Here is a 23,590-nt window from a genome sequence, read left to right on the forward strand (position 1 = left end):
GTTTGATGTATGCCATTTTGGTTGTCAGCAAACCAAATATCAAGGTAGTGGGGAGAAACTACCCAACACAGAATAGGATTGCCCTAAATAATACAAAATAAGCCCGTTTTATTTAGTCTTTTTGGTCCAACTCAATACAACATAGGGTTTGTTGTAGTAGCAGATCTTAACCCTACTTGAGGTGCCACCCACTTTCCTACATGGAGTGTCACATCACCCCCATTCCCCACGCGGGTCGAGGTATAGCGACCAAACACGCACCCTGGCCCACAGTAGTGGGCCAGCCATTTCGTTTGTTTTGTGTTTTTTCTCTACTTTCCCCCCGTGTGTTTCCTTAATTGATTTTTTTATTTCGTTTGGTTTCCTTTTTCTTCTGTCCTTTTTAAAAAAAATTCTACTTTTATGAAAATTTTAGAAATATGGAAACAATTTTCAAATTAGTCCACTGTTCTGAAAAATGAGAACATTTTTTATTCGTGAATGCTTTTAAATTTTGAGAACATTTTTTGACATCCTGTGTTTTTCAAATTCATGAATATTGTTTGAAATCCGAGAAAAATTCTCAAATTTGTGAACCTTTTTAAACCCACGAACATTTTTTCAAATTCATGAACATTTTATGAAATATGGAGCTTTTTCTCAAAGTAGTGAGCATTTTCAAATTCATGATTTTTTTTATTTTTTTTATTCATGAACACCTTTTAAAATTTCAAGAGCATTTTTTTCAAAATCTCGAACATTTTTTCTCAAATTCATGATTTTTTTTTAAAAAATATTCATGAACACCTTTTTAAATTTCAAGAGCATTTTTTCAAAATCTTGAACATTTTTTCTCAAATTCATGATCTTATTTTGAATTCACCGCCGCCACGTGACGCACGGAATAGGAGCTCTAGTATTTATATTTGTTTTGAGTTGCGGGCTGCGGCACTAGTATTTGTTATTCACCGTGGCTGGTCTAAGTAGCTCCAAATGGCCCATCTAAAACAAGGGATGGGGATCGGGCCAAATTCAACAGAGGCCCATTCCACATTCGCCCCATCGATTTCTTACTCCGAACACAGAAGTTGGCTTCCGCACGCTCCATTACGAAATCCCAACGTCTCTCCGCGGCGCCTCCGTCCCCCTCTCACCTCCGATGGAGCGGCGGCAGTGGAGCCTCTCCGACTTCGACATCGGCAAGTTCATCGGCGAGGGCAAGTTCGGCAAGGTCTATCTCGGCCGCGAGAGGCAGGTAGGCCCTCCAAACCCTATCCCCCAAACCTTCGAGCTTCGGTCCCCCCACCCCCAAAAATTTTCAACTCCGATGAGGCTGACTCGCCGGAGAATCTTGGCGATCCAGAGCGGCTACGTGGTGGCGCTCAAGGTGATATACAAGACGAAGCTGGAGAAGTACCGGTTCCACGGGCACCTGCGGCGGGAGATCGAGATCCAGCACGGCCTCGACCACCCCAACGTGCTCCGCCTCTTCGCCTGGTTCCACGACGCCGAGCGGGTCGTCCTCGTCCTCGAGTACGCCGCCCGCGGGGAGCTCTACAAGCTCCTCCGCAGCGTCGGCCACTTCTCCGAGCGGACCGCCGCCACCGTGAGCTATCCCCACCCTGTCCCTTTCCTGCCGCGTTACTTTTCCCCAGCCGTGTGGCGTTTATTGATTGGATAAGCCCAGTTGTTATTCGCTATCGTTTGTGGAATTAACTGTCTGAAATCTCAAAATCTGCAATGAAGCTGGAATATTCTGAGCTCTGACTGTCACATAGAAGAGCCCACAAAATTCGATAGGGGGCATTTTCTAGCATTTCACTAGTGAAGTATTACTTCGATTGAGGTCGTGAGAGGTAGAAAGATCAGTTAAAAGAGTACTGACTAAGCTTAGTATATTCATTAGTAGGTGTTCTGAAACAATCTGTGCTTAGTTATGTTGGTTTCTCATTAACCATTGAAAGTAGTAATCTGTCTGATCGTTAAGAATTTTGGTATGAGCTATTCATTTCCATTGGGTTTAATGGATCTATGTATTTCACCGCAAGATGAAGAACCCAAGAACTCCAGAACATCTATAAAAACACAAGGAAAAGCCTCACCCCTCTTCCATGAATGGGTGTGAAAACAAATGTAGCATTTTCAGTACAGAAAACCCACCTCAGGAGTGACACTTCCAGCTCAGTCTGAGATCTAAACCATCCAACCCAAAGATCCAAACACAATAGAACCATATTTCCTTTGTCTGAACAGTAATCAGTCAAACTGCACTCTGCTTAGCATGACATGTACTGATCTTTTGATATACAGCACATCAGGCTGTTAATCATGGTGGACCTACATTGCTTTCCTACTGACTTATCATTTTTGCGCTGGATTTCTGTTGATCCAATTCATTTTATTTTGCTTTAGTATGTAGCAAGCCTTGCTGGTGCACTGGCATACTGTCACAAGAAGCAGGTAATTCACAGGGACATCAAACCGGAAAATTTGCTCCTTGATATCGAGGTTGGTTCTTCTGCATGCAGTTGCTGCCTCTCTGCCACTGTTATGTGTTATCATACCAAACTGAAACTGCGTATTTTAAGAATTTATATGGGGCAATATTTTGATAACCCAGTAGGTTAAATGCACTTTTTTTTGCCATCCATGTTTGTCAACAACATGGAATCCGACTACATCATTGTTGTAAATTATGCCTGCCTACAGATTAAACAATAGCTGGACCTATGCATTTTGTCCACTATTGAAGCAATATATATGTTTCCAGGAAATGCATGTTGTGCATTGTGATTAGTTACGCAATCTCTTTCTATAGATATGGCCGATATGTGAAAATTACTTGAGATAAAATAAAACAGACAATATATCCCATTTGCCTTGCTGCAAGCATAAACTATCCAGATACCCTTGTAGCCTGAACTTTTATTAAGATATATGTGGAAAATTTAGGAGCTATACATTGTGAATTGAAGCACTATGCATCTCATGTGTTGGGAACTTATGACCGTTGATGATCAGTCCAACTGTAGAGAAATTCTAGGTTATTTTGAAATCGGTTTTATAGAGAGACGAAATAGCAGATAAGCAGTAGCTTACTCTATAACTATTTGTAAGTAAAATAGTGCAGTATAAAATTTGACATCCCAAAGGTATATAATTCGAATGCAAATTCCAGCAATTTACATGGGCGTCCCATTTCTTTTTGACGTACACGTTTTGCCGGTAAGTACTGTTGGTCATACATGATTTTACCAACTTGCACTTGTGTACTATATATGGCTCCGAACACCTGGTTACTTTATAGATGCATGTCCTGTATAACTTTCTCGAGATTACTGAAGAGATACTTCTGTCGCTGTAGAGACTATCAAATACTGTCAGAGGCCTTATTAGTTGTGCTGTCCACATCCATATGAGTACGAAACCAGTAAAGAACATCATTTGTTGTGCTGTCCACATTGGTATATGTCAGAGCTGATTGCTGTTGACACTTTTAACTCTATGTTTGTGCATAAGTTGCTGAGCCTTTTTTTATAGAAGTCACTCAGCTTCCATTTTACAGGGCCGGCTTAAAATTGCAGATTTTGGATGGGCGGTTCGATCAAATGCTAAACGTCACACACTCTGTGGCACAATAGATTACCTGGCACCGGAGATGGTAGAGAAAAAGGCTCACGATTACGCCGTTGACAACTGGACTTTAGGGATCCTGTGCTACGAGTTTTTGTATGGATCACCACCCTTTGAAGCTGCAGAGCAGCAAGATACCCTGATGAGGTAAGAGGTACAATGTTTGTGTAGCTACAGTGTTTGTGTTTTGCCCAATCTTCCTTTGATACACATTCTCCGCAACATGAATTTTGAGCAGGATAGTCAAAGTGGACTTGCTGTTCCCTAAAACTCGTGACATATCTGCAGATGCCAAGGATCTCATTTGCAAGGTAACATTTGAAAATATTGGTTATAATCTTCTTTCTTAATAATGGATTATGTCCTTTAAGGTGATGAAGTTGAATGTATGAATTTTGTATGCAGCTGCTAGTGAAGGATTCGAGCAAGAGGATTTCTCTTGACGATATTCTGAAGCACCCATGGATTGTAAAGAATGCAGAACCTTCAGGGAGTTGCATTGAGCAAAAAGCTAGTGCCTAAGCTCCTTAGTAAGTCCATGTATGTGTTCTACTAAATGGCTAATTGAATATGCATGTTATTTTACGATGTTACTGGTCAACCTATAATCCTGTACTGTACTAAAAATCTTAGCGTGGTACATTTGCTAATCGAGATAACTATGAGTTATAAATATAACGTTCTGGATCAATTTCTAGACAATTTTTGTAGTATTTTGAATTTTGATAGCGTAGAATATATCACCTGGAAATGCAAACAACGGATTATGTAACATGCTAGGTCACCCTGTTTGAAAATTAGTTCAAACATGGTTTAATCAATTTATATAACATGCTTCAATGCCACCTTAAATTCATATTGCGGATTTCTTGATAACGACTGGGAGCTACGTTGCTCCTGGGTAGTGGGTAGAATATGTATTTTAGTCGAATTACTTTGTGATATTTTGCAGCTTCCTGTTGTTTGTTGTCTGAACTCGAAAATTCAGTTAGGCTACTCAGAAAATTGCTAGAAAATTCAGTCTTATCCCTAGTTGGGCAGGTAACCAACCCCCAACCTTGCTGCTTTGTTCAGGCATGTTCCGCCCTTCTGTAACCTGTCCTCTACGTAGAAAAATCTTTTTCCAGTCGTAGATGATGAATCGCTATTTTGGTTGTGGAGGATCGAACGTCATTTCTATTTCGCCAATCTTTCCCAAATAATGTCTGAGAATTGAACTCCCAGATGCAATGTATGAACGTGAAGGCTTAGTATGTGGTACTGATGGTTTGGTGCTATCTGTTGCCCCGGTGGCGTTGCTTGTCCTAATGAACTGCAGTTGTTTTCTCCGCAGGGCACTTCTTGCCGTTGCAAGCCGGACTGGATTTTGGCGAAGTTCTTGTTTGCCAACATGCCAAACATAGAAGAAGTGAACAGTTAGCATCATCTGTACCATAGCTTTTTCTTTTTTTGTGGCCGATTTGTACCATAGAACCTGGCCTTTCTCCAGAGAGGTTCTCTTAAGTTAACCTACTGATACTACTACTAATGCCTTCTTGGTGGTGAATCAGTGTTCTGAAATACTCCCTCCGTAAACTAATATAAGAGTGTCGTGCATCTCTATTGTGCCATCCAGTGCATCTGCAGCGCTACCACTGTTCTGAACTGCCGAATACTATCTTTGTTCCGCTGGTCCAAATGTCTCGCAAAATTGCAATCACAGCAGTAATCATCGCCGTCCCCAGCATGGAACTGCTGACCGAGTTCAGATTTGGTCTCATTTATAGTACTGTACTGTGTTACATGAAAACAAGTTTTTTGCTTCCGTACCCCCCCCCCCCCCTTTTAAAAGTTTACATTACTCTCTAAGTTTTTTGCTCCTACATTCACGATCAACTAATTATAATTCCTATTCCCCCAATGGATCAAGCAAGAGATGAAGAACAATCTAATATTTTTTACTAATGAAGGGATAACTAGTAATTTGTACCGGAATATGTAAACTTCTCCGAAAAGGGTGTGCCAAAGCCCACGCGAAAACAATTTTTTTTTCAACACAGTATAAACACAAACGCTCACATGAATCCTGATGAGCTGAAAATACCATAGTCTCTTTAACCATTCAACCACAGGTTGATTCGCCGAAAACAAACTCTTGCTACTCCGCGTCTGGTCGCAAGCAAACAGGCACGCAATGGTGAAGCGCCAGGAAGCCACCTCTAACACAGTTATCGGGTCCCACAAGTCAGTCTCCTATTAAGCCAACCACCCACACGGGCGCCATATAATGATAATATCTCCAGAACCGTCCCCGTCCTCCTCCCCCCTCCGCCAAGAGATCCTCCTCCGGGGGGCTCGACCCGACACGACACCTACCTCTCGCCGGCCAAACCCCAATCCATCCCTTCTCGAACCTTCTAGATCCTCCCCCTCCCCGCCACCATGGCCACGCCCCTCCCCCTCCTCCTGCTCCTCGCGCTGCTCCTCCCCTCCCCCGCCCCGGCCCGCGCCGCCTCGCTCTCCCCGCTCCCGGCCACCTCCAACGCCTCGGCGCACGCCTACGCCTTCGCGGGCCGCGAGCCGGCGCCCGCCCCGGATCCCACCTTCTTCGACGACGTCGTCGACGCCGTCGCCGACAAGTACGGCTGGGACCCCGACGCCGAGGTCCGGGTCTGGCCGCTCGACGCCGGGGGCGTGCTCGTCGGCGCCGTGCAGCGCTACGAGTTCCGCGCCCGCGCGGGGGGCGCCGCGGCCGCGCTCGCGCGGGCCTCCGACGGGTTCGTCGACTGGAGCCGCCCCGACGCCCCCGCGGTGGAGGAGGTGCTCGGGCCCGACGGGGTCGACTTCGTCGCCGGCCACGGCGCCCTGGCGTTCGGCTCCGGCGTCAGGGACCTCGACCTCGTCGGGCCGCTCGAGGTGTTCGTCTCCGATGGCGCTGGCGGGGGCCTCGCGGAGCTCCACTTACCGTCGGTGAGTGCTGCTGTTTGACCTTTTGCTTTACTGTTGCTTCAGATTTTGCTCTCGCTTGCTTGCTTGCTTGCTTGCTTGCTATGCTAGCGGTGGTATCGGTACGGAATTGAAGTTGTGTCATCTTTAAGATGAAGCAATTGCTCTAATTGGTGAATGATCTAGCTGCTGCCTACTCCTTTTGGTTTTGATTACGACTTCAAATTGGTTGCGGTTGTTGCAGCGTCTGAACACTAGTATTTGGTACAGATATATCTGGTTTAATTTTCGTTGTGTGTACATGGTGTCAATTGGACCAATTTTCTCCTAGATTTGGAGGTAAGTTTGTAAGGATATGCAACAAAATTGAACATCAAAACCTTCAGTTCGGTTCCACTTGTCGTTCTACCTTGATTGCACAGTGACCTTAAACTGTTGAATGCTATTAATGGAAGAGGGTAGAAGTAGTGAGTGTAACAAGCTATGTGCATTTAAATTTGCTATGTTCATCCATTTAAGTACACTTACACACATGGAATGCCTATACTAGGGGTAGCATATCGATGCCCAATACAGTATGCGAGATACCAAAACATTGGACTCTTGTTCTCAGTGGCTTCTACTTCTATGTGGTTGACTTAAATGTAGCTTCCAGGATATTTGATTTTGAATTTAGCTTAACTCCAGATTATTAAAGACAGGATACAAACATTTTGTTCTAGCATGCCTGGGCAAGGGTTTGTTCTGGGTGGAAAAGGAATGGACACAAATAGGATAATCAGATATATGCAGTTTTGCTTGTTTAGTTAATTATAATTATAATGTACAGCAGTGTTGTCTGTATATCTTTGATTGTTGTATATGCTGGAGAATTGAGATAAACTGCTCTTGGATATATGTGTTTGCTCTATGTTAGCTATGTCTGTAATAGTCACCAAATAAAAAGTGGATATGCCACATACTGTGTTTGGCATTTGTTGTAAGCTGGTCATGACTAAATTATGTTACTCCCTCCGATCCATATTAATTGTCGCTGATTTAGTACACTAAATTAGTATGGATCAGAGGGAGTACCATCTTTCATGAATTAGTTTATATACGCTTCATCATACATTAAAGTCATAATGTTCAAAGAATTTTTGTTGTTGTACTGTTTGCTTAATGCAATATTTGTTTATCAACTGCTGCAAAATCTTATGTTGCCCCTCATATGCAGTTGAATGCCACGTATACAGGGTTGAAGAGGGTACTTGTTGCTGCTGGTGTTGCATTAAAGATTACTGGTGCACAGAGAGTGTTCTTTTCCCATCCTCACAGTATAGGTCTCTTAGCAAATGGAAGCTTGGTGGCTACTAACAAGGACCTAAGACAAATATTGCCTCTCAGCCACTCAACCTGTGCGCCATTACTTCACATGCGTGTTGTAGGATCATCAGTTACAATAGTTGCACATGAAACCAATGTCTCTGGGGGGCACATGAAGCCCTTGTTGACTTCTGGTGACGCTATCGAGTTACTATCAGACCAGTCTGAAGTGAACGACATGTCAGATCGGTTGATCTCAGCATGTGCGTTCTGTTCAATTAGTCCAAGGTTGCCGAGGCTTGAAAAACTCCTGAAGACTTGGTTCAGTGAGAGGAATGGGTTCAACAGAACAATGAACTTCTTCGAAGCTAGAGTGACGTCAATGACCCTGGTAAAATTCCGTTTGGAGCTCGAGAGGGACATTACTGAAGAGGACGACATGTGGGACGATGTTCCAGAGTGGAAAACCTTGCCTGTGGTCCAGCGAATCACGCTTGACGTTATCGCTAGGGTTGAGGAAGAGGGGAGGCTCAAGGCTATATCGGTGAAGAAGGTGAGGAAATCTCTACAGATAGCGGACGCTACTTCGTGGAGCAGCCTGACTTCGAATGTCTCCTTCGCAGACTTCACGTCGTTGGTTCTGCCGCCTGATCCATTGTCACTGGATGTAAAGTGGTAACAGTTTCTTCTTGTTTATTACTTTTGATAGTGATAGGGGCTGGTAGGAAATTGCACATATACATCAATTTCGTGTATAATTGTTGGGGCCAGAAGTGTGCCTGCAAATGTGGTTTGTCTGTAACGCAATGTTGAAATTTTGTACTGTTCTTGACTACGTTGCTCCCTTTTCTCCGGACCACAGTGGGGTGGTTGATTTCAGCTTATTACCTGAAGTTGTAGATATATCTATTTGTCAGTATGGAAACATCTACTGTATACTACTCCCTCCGTAAACTAATATAAGAGTGTTTAGATCACTTTGATGACACTTATATTAGTTTAGAGAGGGAGTACTTCATAAGCAATGTGGTGATGATATGGAGTATTTGTCAGTATTGAAACATTGATGACACTTGATTTTGTTTCTAATGTGGCAACGAAGAACATTCATCACTCTTAAGAAAAAAAGAACATTCATCACTCCATCACGCACACATCTTACAAGAGAAAAATAGAGAGGGAGGGCTGTCTCAGAAGAAACGTCGGCTAATGGATGCACGCTGAATATTTCTTTTGATGTCTTGCTGGTTCAATATTTTGACAGAAGCGCACGACCTCATAGATCTTTTAGCAAGGATCATAAGCCCAGATGTTCATATTTCTTTGGAACAATGGACAGCTACAATAATCCTTCGTATACTTGCTCAAAAAGGAAAATTTCTTTGAATACAAGATCAAAATCAACAGCACAGGAGCACATATTTTGCTCATATTTCTTTCAAATAATTGACAGCTACAAGAATCCTTCATATACTTGCTCAAAAATAGAGAAGATTCTTTGAATACAAGACCAATATCAACAACACACAAGCACATATTTTGCACTCGCTCAGTTAGCTAGTGTACTGCTAAACAAACATCTTGCCCATGCGGCCAACATACTAAAAGGTGCACGATGCCTGCAATAAAGAATCCAAACTATTTGAAAGAAATAATTGACAGCCTCAAGTTTTGGACATCTGCTGGTAGCACATATCACAATCCACAACACCGAAGCACACAAGGCCAAAACATCACCTGAGACAAGACGAGTTTCAAAATTGGCCGTGGTTTCCTTCACCAAACAAACATGTAGGATTCAACAAGGGAACCAAAACTCTCCGCAAGTAACAGGATGAACAATATGGCATATGCTTTCTGCTTCTTATACATTAAGATCTGAAACAGATCAACCAACTCTCCTTGTGCCAAACATAACAAAATTTCCATGCGCTGCCATGGATGCTCATTCGACAGGCGAGCCAGACCTTTGGTTACAGTACAAGAATTGTTGCCTCTAAACAAGCATCTGCTGGTAGGGCAGGGGAAAAACTGAGAGTCAGCCAGGCATTACGTGCAAGGCGACATCAATCAAATAAATAGCTAGAGGAGAAAAAAAAATGCAGCAGAGATCATCAGTGATTCTCTGCCAAAAAAAAATTGGGTTGGTTTAGCATTGCCGAACCAACTGTGCATCTCAGGAGATGCCTGCCATGCCATGAACCACATCATGGTCAATGTGATCATAAATTGTGTCTGTTATTTTCGATGGTGGCCAGTATCGAAGCACAGATCTCCCAAGAATGTTCTTCACGGGTAGCGGTCCCCTGTAATGACAAACATAGCACATGAGCCACATGTCCTGGAAATTAGTCTCAAGAAATCAAGCAGGTATCCTCCATAGAGGTTTGGCATACCAGTTATGGGAATCGAAGCTGTTGTTTCTGTTGTCCCCCAGCACAAACACGTAGCCTTCAGGCACACTCTGGAAAAAGCAACCAACAACTGATCAACATATGTATACTCCAGTGTAAACTAATTTCAGAAAACGGAGGATGATCAAGTCATGGAGGCTCTTATGAACCATCAATCTACTAGTGGACCAGTGACTTCCATGTCACATTATCAACTTGAAAACACAACCAATTTAACATTTTAAGCACCAAATATGTCAGCACATTAATATATTTACATCCGATATAACAGGTTCAACAGTTTAATGATAGAAACTTGGTATCATCAAACTTGTGTCAAATTACAACATTTGGTCATTAGTATGATGCAGGAAGCAAAGATGGCATACCACCGGGTCCATTTCATAATCGGGTGGCTCGAGCACAAAGTCCTCATCTTGGACGACTCCGTTAACTAATAATTGACCATCAGTCACCTATTCAGATAAGGAGGATACAGACGGTTAGAATTCATGCCAACAAGTAAACGAAATAAGAGGGGAATGGAAACAAATAGAAGCCACTACCCTTCGGATAAAAGCTTACTTCAACGATGTCCCCGCCCTTGGCCACAACCCTCTTGATGAACACATCACTTGAGCTGTAGCCCAATGCCTGCAATAAAGAAGTCCAAACTATAACATATTCCATCATCATAAATCAGAGATAAGTAAGAAGACAAACTGAATCATCATACCTGAAGGACTAGGGGTGCACGGAAGATCACAATGTCCAAAACTTGCGGCTCCCGGAAAATATATGAAACCTGAAATTGCCAGTATGCACCATCAGCAGACATACATCACAGAAAACTGCTACTCATGGAAGACTGGGAGTTAGCTGTACCCTCTCGGCGAGAATCCGGTCACCAACATCAAATGTTGGATACATTGATTTCGAAGGGATGGACCTTGGTTCCGCCAGGGAGGATTTATGGAGCAGTGGTACAGTCACAGCAGCAAGAACGGTCTTTGCATCATCCGAGCAGGAGTTCACCCACCTAGACAGCCAGCTAGTTCTCTTGCTCGCCCCTGCAGCAGCACCAAGAGCGGCACTGCTCTGTCTGACCACCCCAGCAGCACCACCAAGAGCAGCACTGCTCTGTCTTACCACCCCAGCAGCACCAGAAGCAACTGCACTACTACCAACTAACGGCGCTACTACGCTGCCCACCTTGGAAGGGGCAGCCACCGCACCACTGCTACCAAACAATGCCTTGACGCCCATCTTGGTGGGGGCAGCCACCACACCGCTGCTACCAAGCAAGGCCATCACGCCCGCCTTCGAAGGGGCAGCCACCGCAGGGGAGGGCACAGGCGAAGGCAAAGGGCGGCGGGAAGGCACATGTGTGGGCGCCGTCGACACATCCGCAGGGCGTACCGACCTGCGGGATGATGCACCGGTGATGATATCACTACAAGGGAGCCACTTTGTGGCCTGCAAGAACGGGAGCAGCGTGGCAGGGTTCAGCCCGGACGATATCGACGGCGACGCCGACAGCGAGGACACGCCGGCTATGCCAGGGCCCGAGCCGACCCCGGACGCGAGCACCGACAGCAACCCCACCGCCAGTGACGGCGGGTCATCCGCCTTTGTCGAGCCGGACGGCGAGACGAACAGCGAGTAGCTGCCCCCGTCGGCGGGGACGAGCTTGGTCAGCTGCCTGCCTCCGGCGGCTGCGACAGGGAGAGCCTTGGCGGAGCGGCCGGCACCGGCGGTGGCGGGCGGGAGAGGCTTGGGCCTGGGCTTGGGCTTGGGGTGGTTGTGGTCCTCGGCGTCATTGTGCTGCTCGACGCGGCGCGAGGAGGCGAAGAGGCAGAAGGGGCGGGAGAGCGCGTCCTGGAGGACGCGGCAGCCGGCGCCGGGCGCGGCCCCGGAGCCCGCGGCGGCGGCGGTGGTGCAGCGCAGGCCGAAGGTGGAGGCCAGGCTCTGCGCCACGTAGCCGGAGTAGGAGACGGTCATGCGGATCGCCATGGCGCCGCGTCACGGGCAAAGCTCGAATCTTTGGCGGCCGGATCTCACGGGACGCGGCGGGGCATTTCCTCCGGGGCGATCGGGACGGCGCCCCTCCGGAAGGGGCGCGCGATCGGGTGCCCAGGGGATCTAGGGTTCGGAGGATCGGTGGAGTCGGATGCTGACACGGCTCGTCTGGGAGAGGAGCGGGGTTCAGGTTGTGACGGAGCGGGTGTCTAGAGGATGGGCATCCGGCGACAGGAGGCCTCGTCGGCGGCGGCGGCCGACGAGGTCAACGGCGGAGGGGGCGAGGGGGCGGAGAAGTGGGAGATGGGAGGTGGAGGGAGGGAGGGTGAGCGGCGGCTTCTTTATGCTCTGTTGGGATGCGTGGCAGCGTGCGGGCCGCCAGGATTTTGGAGATCTTTTTTCGATTGCGGTTGGCCCCTCCCCAACTAGGCCGGAGTGCGATGGCCGGATAGGTAGTTTCAACCCAAAATATTTGAACGGAGCGGTGAATCTCGTGTTATTTGGGTCATCTTGTTTTTACCCGTGTTGTATTTGGTTGTTACTCTACGTGCGACTGTGACTCTTATGATTTTCCCTTTTTCTCCTCAGAAAGTTTTTTTTTACAGTCACTGTGCTGAACAAACGAAAAACAATAAATCGAATTTTCTGGCACGAATGCACAGGAAGAATAAATCGAAAACTCTCAACGTAGCCAGCCACCGTCTCCGCAAAACTAGGGTTCTTTGCCTCCCACCGGCGCCGGCGCCAGTCCGTCCCTTCTCCGATGGCCTTAGGGCCATGAAGGCGCAGTAGATCTCGGCCCTTGCCCGTGGGAGGGCTCTGTTTTATATCTTTTTTCGGGCTTTGTTAGGGTTTGTGTCCTGTTCAGGAAGGCGAGACGGCGGAGACTCTCTGAAGATGGAAAATAAAGGTCTCTCCGTCTAGTCCCCGTTCCGGTGATGCGTGTAGTATCATCGGTGGGCGTGTGGAGGTGTGTCTTCGACGGATCTGTCTTTGATGGATTTGCTCAGATCTGTTTGCCGTTCGTCTTCGTTCATGTGTCTTCAGGTTGGATTCTTTTGATCTATATTCTTCATCCGCGGCGGTTGCTGTTCCGATGCGTTGGTTCTATGGGACCTTAGCACGACGACTTTTCGACTGTCTACTACAATAAGGTTTGTCCGGCTCCGGTGAGGTCCGGCTCCGGTGAGGGAGAGACGATGACAGCAGCGCGCCTTCGGCTCGCTTCAGTGTTTGTAGTCGTCGCTAGATGATCTACGGATCTGAATATAATATTTATTATTTCTCGAGCTCGTTGTACTACCATGATTGAAGATGAATAAGTTGAAAGCTTTTCCGGAAAAAAAAGAATGCACAGGAAGAATACAGTTTTCACACCCCATGATCAATTCAAACGAGGCGCAAAAACAGATGATAACCGAATTGTTACATCCACTTTTTCTTCTTCTGGCGGAACTGTTATATCCACACATCGTAAGCGCTATTTTGAGGGAGTTTGCTCCCCGTCAACTCCTGTACAGTTTCTGTGCAACTTTTATCCCTATCTATCTATCTGGTCACACAGTAATCACATCTACGATCCACTAGCACACCTATGCACGGTTCAAAAACCGAAAAATCCAGGCATAGATGCCAAAAGGAAAAACAGAGAATCCCAGGCTGGGAATCAAAGAAGGTAGCAAATCGGGATGCCTCCTGTGGCACCAGCCACTAGCCGGGAGGGAACCTGTACGACCCGACTGAATCGTGCCACATCCGAACTGGGACAAGGACCTGAAGCACGCATATTCGCACTAGAATACACTACGTGCCACCGTCTCCTCCTCCTAAAAGCCAGGCCAAGCAAGCTAAAGTTGACCGCTCGTTCGTTCCCAACTGGTTGCTTCTCCGCAGCTTCCCTCCCCAGTCGCAGTCGAGGTCACCGATTACGCACGCCATCCATCCATTGCCGCCCACGAGCAACCTACACAAGGCCAATTCAAGGAGTACGGTTAGATCCACCCACCCATCTTGAGCCACAACACGCCACCAGGGTTTGCGATAGACAAACTGAAGACAGATATAGTAGTAGAAAAATTCAGACTGAAATCAACGCATCGTGATGGCGTTGTAGGCTGGTTAGTTATTGTTAATACTGTAGAAAAATTCAGAGATGGTCGTTGGGCAAGGGTGGGTCAATGACATGTATGGCTCTGGTTTACATACGACCAGATGCTGAACTCGTCAAGTGGCAAAAAGTCAAACAGCTAAAAGTCCCGATTATCCTTGGGATATACAGTATCATATATGACATATGAACTGCCGTCAGCGCTTACGTTCCCGCTGCCAACAAGGCAATATTATTGCATATACAACGAATGGGGAAATGGCAAGGCAAGCGCGGGCAGACCACCAGAATTTGATAATGGAATACGACAACGTGCCATAATAACCAATTAAGGACCCTATCCGTCCCAACGGATTATAATGGCTGTTTTCAACAAAGCAACACATACTGTACCGTTCAAAAAAAACAGAAGCATGTAATTCGGCACTTTGGAAGCCCTGACAAGCTGGAGCTCCTAGTAGTAGTAGTAAATAAAAAAGCAAATGCCACCTTGGAAAGGTAGAATAGTTTATTCCGCAAAAGTGGAAAAAAAAGGGAAGAAAGAACGGAAGCATCAATTGCATCATGCATGCCAAAAGTCATGTGGCCCTAGACATTTTTTCAAATACAGTTTACCCAAGTCCTTGCTGTGTGTTAAAGTTCACCGAGTACTAATCGAAACCATTCAGTGAGAAGCCTCGACAGCAATCACCTTCAAGTCCTAAATTTTGTTTGACCAAAAACACCTTCAACGTTCCACGTCTGGTGGAATTTATAATCTGATAGCATGGAAGAATTCACAATCACATGGACTTTCATTTTATTTTGTGAGACAAATCTTGTATCCCATTCCCAGCTCACAACCTAAACGCGTAACGGCTAATCAACGCTTCAAGTGCAAGGCTCTAAAAGGTTTCGTTGGAAGACTCAAAAAGGTTTCGTTGGTGATTGATCTACAGAAATCGATGTCGGTGTTTTAGCTTTGCCACAGAAAGAAGTAAAACTGAGGTGGCCATAGCCATCTCTACTTATAAGTTGAGCCCTACAGACTTTTAGAAGACAAGAGTCCTACAGATTTCGACATCATTACCAGGTATTCTTACATCTGGAAGTGAAGTCTACCCTTAGCAGCTAGAGTCAGACAACTCCGCTACAGTTGCTCATTAAACATGTTAATCACAAGCTGCTGTAAAACAAAAAGAAGGGAAGAGGGATGGAGACAAAAGGACATACATGACAAAGGACTGATCTGAAGCTGATTCAACTACACATCTGGCGCCTGCTTCGGGTGTCGCCACTCTGTGTGAATTACACATGAGAATGACAATAAATGTAAATTGGAAACCAGTCAAGGATAGGATGAGAACCAAAGTTCAACATGACGCGCATGATATGTTAATTTTGAGAACTGCTACACAAAATCAATGTTTACTAACCTGACTATATGAGATGTTATTTGTGAGAACTGCTAAACAAAAGGTTTACTTACAGTTACAGGCAATGTTGGATGGACTATTCTGGCAGCAGCTTCTTGTTTCGCTGCCTCTTTTCTATCCGCTTCAACAAATGGATCATTCCAGTTACCACTGTTTCGCAGATCATTAAGATATTGAGTTCTTATTGTTTCGGCATGTTGATGAAGATTTTCCACCTGGACAAAACAAAAATGTCAGATAAGCTCCATTATCTGTGAAAGCATCAAACTATAGCTGCCAAACAAGGATAATGTGTGTAAGGTATATTACCTTAGAAGCAACAAAGATAAGATAATCATGCACATTCGACATAACTTTTGGCAGAGATTTCAAAGAAGCTGGATGGGTTTTATCATTCTTCGTTTTTACAAGCTGCTCTAGCTCTCCAATCAATTTGCAACATTCTTCAAGCTGCTTCTCAAATCTTTCAACAATGTGTTGCATAAAGAGAGAAGGCCGATATACAGAAGCATAACAGTTACGAAAGGTTCGGGCCATTGTCGAGTGATGACTGAAATCAGTAGGAGCGCTTGAAGATCCAGCACAATATGCAAGTGCAGCACCTTCGCTGACGAACCTTTGTCTCACTTTTCCATATGCACATATAGCAAAATCCACATGTGACACTATTTCTCTGACATCAGCCATTAAGCTCTGAATGGAAGCCTTCTCTCTGTCGATGATGGTGGAGATTAATCCAATCTCCTGTTACAGGAAGAAAAAATTGCTCCTGTCAAAAACAATTGTTCAAGTTAAAGGTGCTTTTCGGCAAGTTGGGTTCATGCATTATATCAAAAGGTTCCCGAGAGTCTTTTCAATTTGAGGTTGAAGTCCCAGAAACCTGCCAATTTAAAGCATAGCTGAAGAGATAGCTCTTCAAGTAAGATATGTATCTTTGCTTTTGCATCATATAGACATCTTGATGGTGTACCCTCCATGCATACAACATGCCACACCAGCTATTTGATGCTAAATTGCTAATACTTCCCTGTGCCTACATGACCTCAGAAAAAATATCTATATCTTGTGGAGAACATTGCAACGGTGGCACTTCAAGCCTTTGAATGAAGTAAGAACGGCTCTACCAATAGATTTGTATACAAAGTACAACTCAATTATATCAAACATAAACATCTAATGCAGTACTATCTAGCACAATCGTGCGGCGATTCAGATACACAAGGGCGCTTAATATTGGCTGGTACCGGGCAATCTGTGAAGAATTGCTCTCTCAAAGCAATAACCAAACGAGCAATGCAGATAACTTGACAGTGCTTAATATATAATATATGGTACTGCATTTACTTTCTTCCTCTTTTCTGCAACGGTTAATTAGGGTACTACACTAATCCGTGAAGGCTGAAACGCTGCTCAAACATGTTCTGCAAATTAAAGGACAAACCACCCACAGAATAAAACCAAACCTGGGTAATCTGACGAGCATCCAATTCGAAACCATTGTTGGAGACTGACGGGTCACTGAGGCGCCTGCATTGTTCCACCTGCTCACACGCATGCCTCTCATCCCTTATCTTGTCCCTGCCAAATCACAGACGAACCAGGTGATGGTCAGAGAGCAATGGGGCAAAACATTTTAAACAAGGCAAAGTACACAATGAATCCTAGGAGAAGTTGATTAATACTACACAAATTGAACAAAGAGATAACTCCTGTGATCCCCAATACCTGCAGAATCCACCACCACGAGATGTTTTCGAAACCCCAGAACGTCACAGCGGCGGAAGCCAATAAACCACGGGTACCAAATTCGACACGAAAGACGGGCACGAGATGGGATGTGACCAGGAACCTACTCGATTTGCAGGAGAAGGTGCTGGGACACCGGATGGAGCTCCTCCCACTTGGTCGCGTACCCCGCCGGTTCCCCTTCCGCCGTGTACAGCCTCACCTGCTGCTCCGCCTGCGGCTGCGCCCACGCCTGATGCGCCCACGGCTGCTGCTGCAGCCCGGCTTGACGCCCCCGCTCCCATCCCTCGTACGCGGCCACAAACGCCTGCTGCTGCTGCGCCGCCACCGACGCCTGCTGCAGCCCGGCCTGGCGTTGCTGCTCCAACCGCCCCAACGCGGCCGCGACCGCCTGCAGCGTCTGAAGCGACGACGTCGACGCCGCGGGGGCTACGGGGGTCGCCTGGTGCGTCTCGAGCGGCGACGTCGACGGCGCGGGGGGTACGGGGGCCGCCTGCGTGTGGGGCACGGACGGCGGTGCCTCCGTGTAGACCGTGAACCTCCCGCGCGTCGTCGCGCGAGGCGCCTGCGACGACGGGGGCGTCTGCGTCGTCGCCGTCGACGCCGACTGCTGCTCCCGTGGGTCCTCCGCGATCGGCGGGAGAGCCGGCTGCCTCCGGGACGTGCGGGGCGGGAGGGGCGGCAGCTGGCCCGGGGAGGCGGAGGAGAAGCTGAGGCGCCTGGCGACGCCGTCCAGGTCGGTGTTGCCGTCCAGCCGCGACATGGCGGTTCGAACCGGAGGGAGGGGCTCCGGCCCGCGGCGGGCGGGTGGGTGGATGGACGGGTTTGCCCCTTTGGGTGGCCGTCAACTACGAGAGGGCCAGGCGGCCAGCGGTGGATGTCACGGGGTCCCGATGGTTGACGCGAGGGTATTTATGGGTTTCAGCTTTGGGGCTGGTTTGGCTTCCGAACCACGCCACTTTCCAGTGGAAAAGAAAAGAGGAAGTGATTCTTTTTCATTAATTAAAAAAAGGGTACTTCTCCTATGTTGAAACGAAGAATCTCCTATGGAAAAGAAAAGCGGAAGTGAGTATTGTTGCCTTTAAAGGGACACCGATGAGCCATGATTCATGGCCATCTTTTGAGATTTGGATCCTTTTTCGCACTTGCAATACAACCCAATGGCCAATACATTGCAATGGCGGAAACCTATTAACCATGAGAACCAAATTCAAACGGAAAGATGGACATGTCAAAAAAACCTACACAATTTGTAGGAAAGTTGCCACGATACCATACGGAGCTTCCTTCACTTGATGTGTCAAAGTTGTCATCACCATCGCTAATTCTTGATGTGTTTGCGCCACCCGCGGTTGTTGTTGCAACTCGAGTTGATATATTTGCTCCCACTCATAGTTTCAAATTTCGTCGAAATTTCTCGAAATTTCGACAGTTTCGAGGATGGGCGAAATTTTTGCCTTTCGTTGAAGAAATTTCGATTGGTTTGAATTTCTATGTGAAAATGATGATGGGTCAGTACAAACTAACACAGGTTATAGTAGTTCAGCGGTAGGAACATTGTCTACTGATCAGAAAGTTGATGGTTCGAATCATGTTTGCCAACATTTTGATTATTTTTGCAGCAAATATACATTTGTGGAAAAAAATGTCCTAACTGAGATTCGAACCACAACTAGCAGCATGTTCGTCTATGGACAGACCATCACACTAGTTATCTAATTGTGTTAATTCTGCGCTACGTGCCCTTTTATGTATGTTTGTAAATTTAAAATTATTTGAATTCAAACAAAAATTTCGTTGGTGTGTACGAAACAGTTTTCGAAATTTCCGAAATTTCGACCATTTCAAGGGTGAACGAAATTTTTACCACTTCGAAATCGTAAACTATGCTCCCACTCCCATGTGCAACAACAAGCACATGTTGCTATTATGCTGTCACACACGCATATTGTAGCCCGGCTTAACGGTTTTACACTAATGTCCTCCAACGCCACCGCAACCGCCTATTGGCTGCTATGTCTCTGGCAATGGCACCGATGTCGTGGTAGATACAGAGTAAAGTCTATTTTTAAACCTTGAATTCATACCGCTAGTCGAAATTGAACCCTAGACTCTGAAACCCTGAAATCAGTACCCTGTACTCATTGATCCTGACCAATCTCGACCTTGAACCCATATAGACCGTTTTGGCACGCTAGGAAAATAACAATCCCGACCGGGATCCGACTGTACTCTCACTGACTACATGGTCCACGTGTCATATTTATCTTCTCTCCTACAATCTCTCTGCCTCACTCCCAAAAACTGCGGCACGCCGTTCGGCAGGCTCGGTGGCTGACGCACCTTATGGTGGGACGCCGGAGGAGGGTAGGATGGCAGGAAAGAAAGCCCAGGAGCTCATGGGAAAGAAGAGCGGGAGGCATGACCGTTGGTCTGGTCGCCGTGCGCGTCGTCCACGCTGTGCCTGGCGTGCTCTCGCGGCAGAGCAGCCACCTAGCGCGAGCAGTGAAGGAAGAAATCGATGGGGAGAGGGTGAATGTAGCTCACGGACGCGGGAAGGCGAGTCGCGCGGAGCTACACAGTTGGTCGGAGCGAGCTTGGAGGCAAGGCGAGCTGCAGGGGAGAGCACGACTGCACGCACACCAACTGTTTTGACGGAATGGTGGTGCTACGGGATGTCCTTCTGTAGTCTTGCAGCAGCGCATCGGAAATGAGTAAGGTGCCCGAGGTCTCGCTTGCACGCTTCTGACGGCCGCTTCAGTGCTCGGCGTCTCGTCGGGGTCCGGGTAGCTGTGCGGCATCAGGGTCGCGTTGTCCAATCCCGGCCTCCCGAGAGCCTGCGACAATGTCGAACAACGTTGGCAGTACGTCTGGCGTGTCCGGCCGCTCGTGCGGCGCGTCGGCCGTGCGCTGCATGCCAGACGTGAGCAACTCCCAGAGACGGCTGAGGACGAGACAGCGGCGACCATGCGCTACGGCGGCTAATGCGCTGGCTCGGTACCGTGCAGTCGTCGTCAAGTCGTGAATGATAAGCAAGCTAGTTTTAGTCAGTTCGTTGCTGATCCATGCCCGTGTGTCTCCTAGTACTGCCTCCATTCCCTTATACAATAAAAAGTACATTTTGCATCTATACAAAACCACCAACAGCAATCGAAACAAAAATTAATGATGTTTTCTCGTACTAGCAATTTGTTTAATATTTGAATGCATGTAGTCATAATGACACTGTATTACTTTCTTGAGGTAATATCACCCGAAGTCACAGAACTTGCATTCGATGTTCAGTTTGGTGTTAGAACTTTTAAAATACGGATTTCTGGTCACCTAACTTGACAACGTGTGCAAATATGGTCACAAAATACGCATGCAGACGTATCAGGGTGTATGACCCCACCTGTTAATGAGTGATGTTGCTCGGCTGACTAACTTTTGCACAAAACACCCTCACATTTTTTATTTGCGGAAAAAGCCGACTATTGTGCTGCATATAGGTACAAAAATTAACACAAAAAATGGGTGAGCAGAGACTTAACCCGTGGTTAATGTTTACCACACAAGCCACTCCAGCCAATTCACTCTTCCCATTCGTATCTCATGTATGGATAGCAAACTTAGATTTATTGAACGTGGACCTTAAATGACATTTTATTTTGCATGTATGAGGAATTGGTGTACATCCGCAGCCCATTTAAGCTATTTCATCGGTCCTTTTTTTACCTGAAATATGTAGAGGCACGTACTGCTACAGTTGATTCCGTTAAGCCGGACCAGAAGTCATATTAGGTAGGTTGACACATTAAGATAAAATATAATGTCATCAACATAGTACTTACAAGTGGAGCAGTAAAATGGGAGTGATACTAATTGGCTAATTGCACATCAAGATGGTTTAACAGAGCTGTAAAACAGAGTGACATTTCAACAATCAAGTTGTGTTTTTGCTCCCTCTGTCACTCTGGTGGCCGTTTGACAGTACATGCGTGTCTTCCGGATGGGGGTTGCCATTGCTGGCTTATTTATGCGGATACTGCGGCCCATTTTGCACTTGCTATTTTTTAAAGCTATTTGTAAACGCCATTAACAAATTTATGTTCCAAGAATATTATACATACAAACGATCATTATTAGTAAATAAAAACATTTAAATATACACATGCGTATTTATATAAAAAATATTTAGTTAAAACGACATTGAAAATGTTTATTAATTAAATATGTTTAATGAATCCAAGAAAAATAACACACTCGAGGCTTATATTTAAATTATTCAAAATGATGGGTTCAAACATTTACTAAATATTCAAAATTATTCACTTGTGTATAATTTTTACTCATGACTTATATTCGAAAAATTATATAATTCAAATATTAGACACGATTGAATATTCATATCAATGTTTACATTTTAAATTATGCAAAAGTTGAACTCTATAAATGCAAGAACAGTTATTGAAATGTTTATAAAGTTAAAATAATATTTGTAATTTTATGTTTGAAATATTTATTTGAAATGATACAAAAAATTATAATTCATAAATTTTATTTAAATATATGAATATTTTCAAAATAATACATGAACAAATTTAAAAGTAGGTTATATCATTTGTATGTACAATATTTATAACACATATTTAGACATTATTTTTATTATTGTAATTATAATTTACGTAATATTTACATATTTGCAGTACATTAAGACTAGTTATTCACCGTAGACGTGTATACGTGTAGGTTGTAGCGGTTAGAACGTCCTGTGTTTGAGAGCTGGCGGTCACACTTTTTCCTGTTAATTTTCAATGTGTAACGACAGGCAGAACCCACTGCTCATAGGTACGAAAATAAATGCCATTTAAGCTCCACGTTCAATCTATCTCAGTTTGTTATCCATACTTGAAATATGAACGTGAAGGGTTCGTTGGTTGGCTAGAGTGGTTTGCGTCCTTAATTTGGGTCGTGTGTTCGAGTCCCGCCTCGCTGATATTTTAGTTAATTATCGTACCTATATGCTGTACAACGGTCTGCCTTTTCTGTTAATTTTCGTACCAATATGCTGCTGCACACTGGTTGGCCTTTCCCGCAAATAAAAAATAGTAAGGTTGTTTTATGCAAAAATCGGCCGAACGCCATCACTCACTGACAGGTAGGCCATACACCCAGATATGTCCGCATGCGTATTTTGCGACCGTATTTGCACGTGATGTCAAGTTAGATGACCACAAATCCGTATTTTTAAAGTTCTAGCACCAAACTGAACATCAAGCGCAAGTTCTATGACTTCGGGTGATATTACCTCTACTTTCTTCTCATTCCTTCCTTTGGTGCTCTTTTGGTCTATGTTTGGATTATGTGAATATCTATGACCAGATTATGTTGATTTCTATGTCCGTTTTGTTCAATGTCCCTTTGTTTCGTTATGATCTATGTAGTTTGTTTCCTGTTGCATGCGTAGCATGGATTTAGGGTACCAGAAATGAGATATACGGTTGTGAACCCGACGAATTGAGAATTGACTGGTCACTGTCCGTGGACGCGGCTAGATGCATCTGCATACGTATAGAGTACTGAATTTAGTATGTATGCTCTTTTTCTTCTTCTTTTTGCAGGTGTAAATATGTATTACTCATCACCAAAGTCCTTATAATCAATCGCAGCCAGTTCCAAAGCCTCAGTAGGACCAAAACCTAACCAAGTCATGATTCTACCTTTAATACGAGCAAACTTAGCTAAACTATCACTAACTTTATTTTGGCTACGACTAACATGAGTAATACAATCTACTATTACTAACTTTATTTTGGCTACGACTAACATGAGTAATACAATCTTCACAAAGGGACATTAGATATCTAATCTCTGTCAACCTCTGAAGCTTGGATCAATTTCACTGCCATTATAGAATCCATCACTATCTGCGTTGGTAACTTACTTCTCTGGATGGAGAAAGATAATCCTTCCATGCATGCACATAACTCAACTTCAAGTGCATCCCGACAGGAAAATAACTGCCTGCAAGAAGAAAAGATGATGGCTCCCTTGTCGTCTCTTAACACCATTCCGGCACCGGCCGA

At 45.3% G+C, this 23,590-nt stretch overlaps 4 protein-coding genes across 8 annotated transcripts; 2 read left to right on the forward strand and 2 right to left on the reverse strand.

The window, feature by feature from the left end:
- Window positions 1-1,064: 1,064 nt before the first annotated feature.
- On the forward strand, window positions 1,065-5,214 carry LOC125510693 (serine/threonine-protein kinase Aurora-3). 4 transcript variants are annotated; one of them, XM_048675942.2, is made up of 7 exons: window positions 1,066-1,234; window positions 1,343-1,585; window positions 2,392-2,487; window positions 3,545-3,759; window positions 3,851-3,923; window positions 4,018-4,152; window positions 4,946-5,214. In XM_048675942.2, the coding sequence occupies exons 1-6, from the start codon at window positions 1,139-1,141 to the stop codon at window positions 4,132-4,134; spliced, it is 840 nt and encodes a 279-aa protein (XP_048531899.1). In that variant the 5' UTR covers window positions 1,066-1,138; the 3' UTR covers window positions 4,135-4,152; window positions 4,946-5,214. The 4 variants fall into 4 exon arrangements, with proteins under 4 accessions (XP_048531903.1, XP_048531899.1, XP_048531902.1 ...); XM_048675945.2 differs by having other exon boundaries at window positions 4,018-4,142; window positions 4,931-5,214; XM_048675943.2 differs by having other exon boundaries at window positions 4,018-4,142.
- A 683-nt stretch (window positions 5,215-5,897) lies between these two features.
- On the forward strand, window positions 5,898-8,745 carry LOC125510695 (signal peptidase I). Its single transcript, XM_048675947.2, has 2 exons — window positions 5,898-6,561; window positions 7,754-8,745. The coding sequence occupies exons 1-2, from the start codon at window positions 6,034-6,036 to the stop codon at window positions 8,519-8,521; spliced, it is 1,296 nt and encodes a 431-aa protein (XP_048531904.2). The 5' UTR covers window positions 5,898-6,033; the 3' UTR covers window positions 8,522-8,745.
- A 924-nt stretch (window positions 8,746-9,669) lies between these two features.
- Window positions 9,670-12,626, reverse strand: LOC125510694 (uncharacterized). 2 transcript variants are annotated; one of them, XM_087521805.1, is made up of 6 exons: window positions 11,121-12,623; window positions 10,972-11,040; window positions 10,821-10,889; window positions 10,625-10,711; window positions 10,239-10,306; window positions 9,670-10,148 (listed from the first exon to the last, which is right to left on the reverse strand). In XM_087521805.1, exons 1-6 carry the CDS (start codon window positions 12,246-12,248, stop codon window positions 10,019-10,021), a joined length of 1,551 nt encoding a protein of 516 aa, XP_087377931.1. In that variant the 5' UTR covers window positions 12,249-12,623; the 3' UTR covers window positions 9,670-10,018. The 2 variants fall into 2 exon arrangements, 1 of the variants encoding a protein (XP_087377931.1); XR_015602721.1 differs by having other exon boundaries at window positions 9,982-10,148; window positions 10,802-10,889; window positions 11,121-12,626.
- Window positions 12,627-13,617: 991 nt separating this feature from the next.
- Window positions 13,618-18,389, reverse strand: LOC125510696 (nuclear pore complex protein NUP58). The gene is made up of 6 exons (XM_048675948.2): window positions 17,630-18,389; window positions 17,240-17,354; window positions 16,086-16,520; window positions 15,830-15,991; window positions 15,574-15,639; window positions 13,618-14,217 (listed from the first exon to the last, which is right to left on the reverse strand). The coding sequence occupies exons 1-5, from the start codon at window positions 18,283-18,285 to the stop codon at window positions 15,601-15,603; spliced, it is 1,407 nt and encodes a 468-aa protein (XP_048531905.2). The 5' UTR covers window positions 18,286-18,389; the 3' UTR covers window positions 13,618-14,217; window positions 15,574-15,600.
- Between the last annotated feature and the right edge of the window lie 5,201 nt (window positions 18,390-23,590).

The sequence above is a fragment of the Triticum urartu genome, chromosome 5A (genome assembly GCF_056163025.1).
Source record: "Triticum urartu cultivar PI428250 chromosome 5A, HENAU_Tu73, whole genome shotgun sequence".
Taxonomy (NCBI): domain Eukaryota; kingdom Viridiplantae; phylum Streptophyta; class Magnoliopsida; order Poales; family Poaceae; genus Triticum; species Triticum urartu.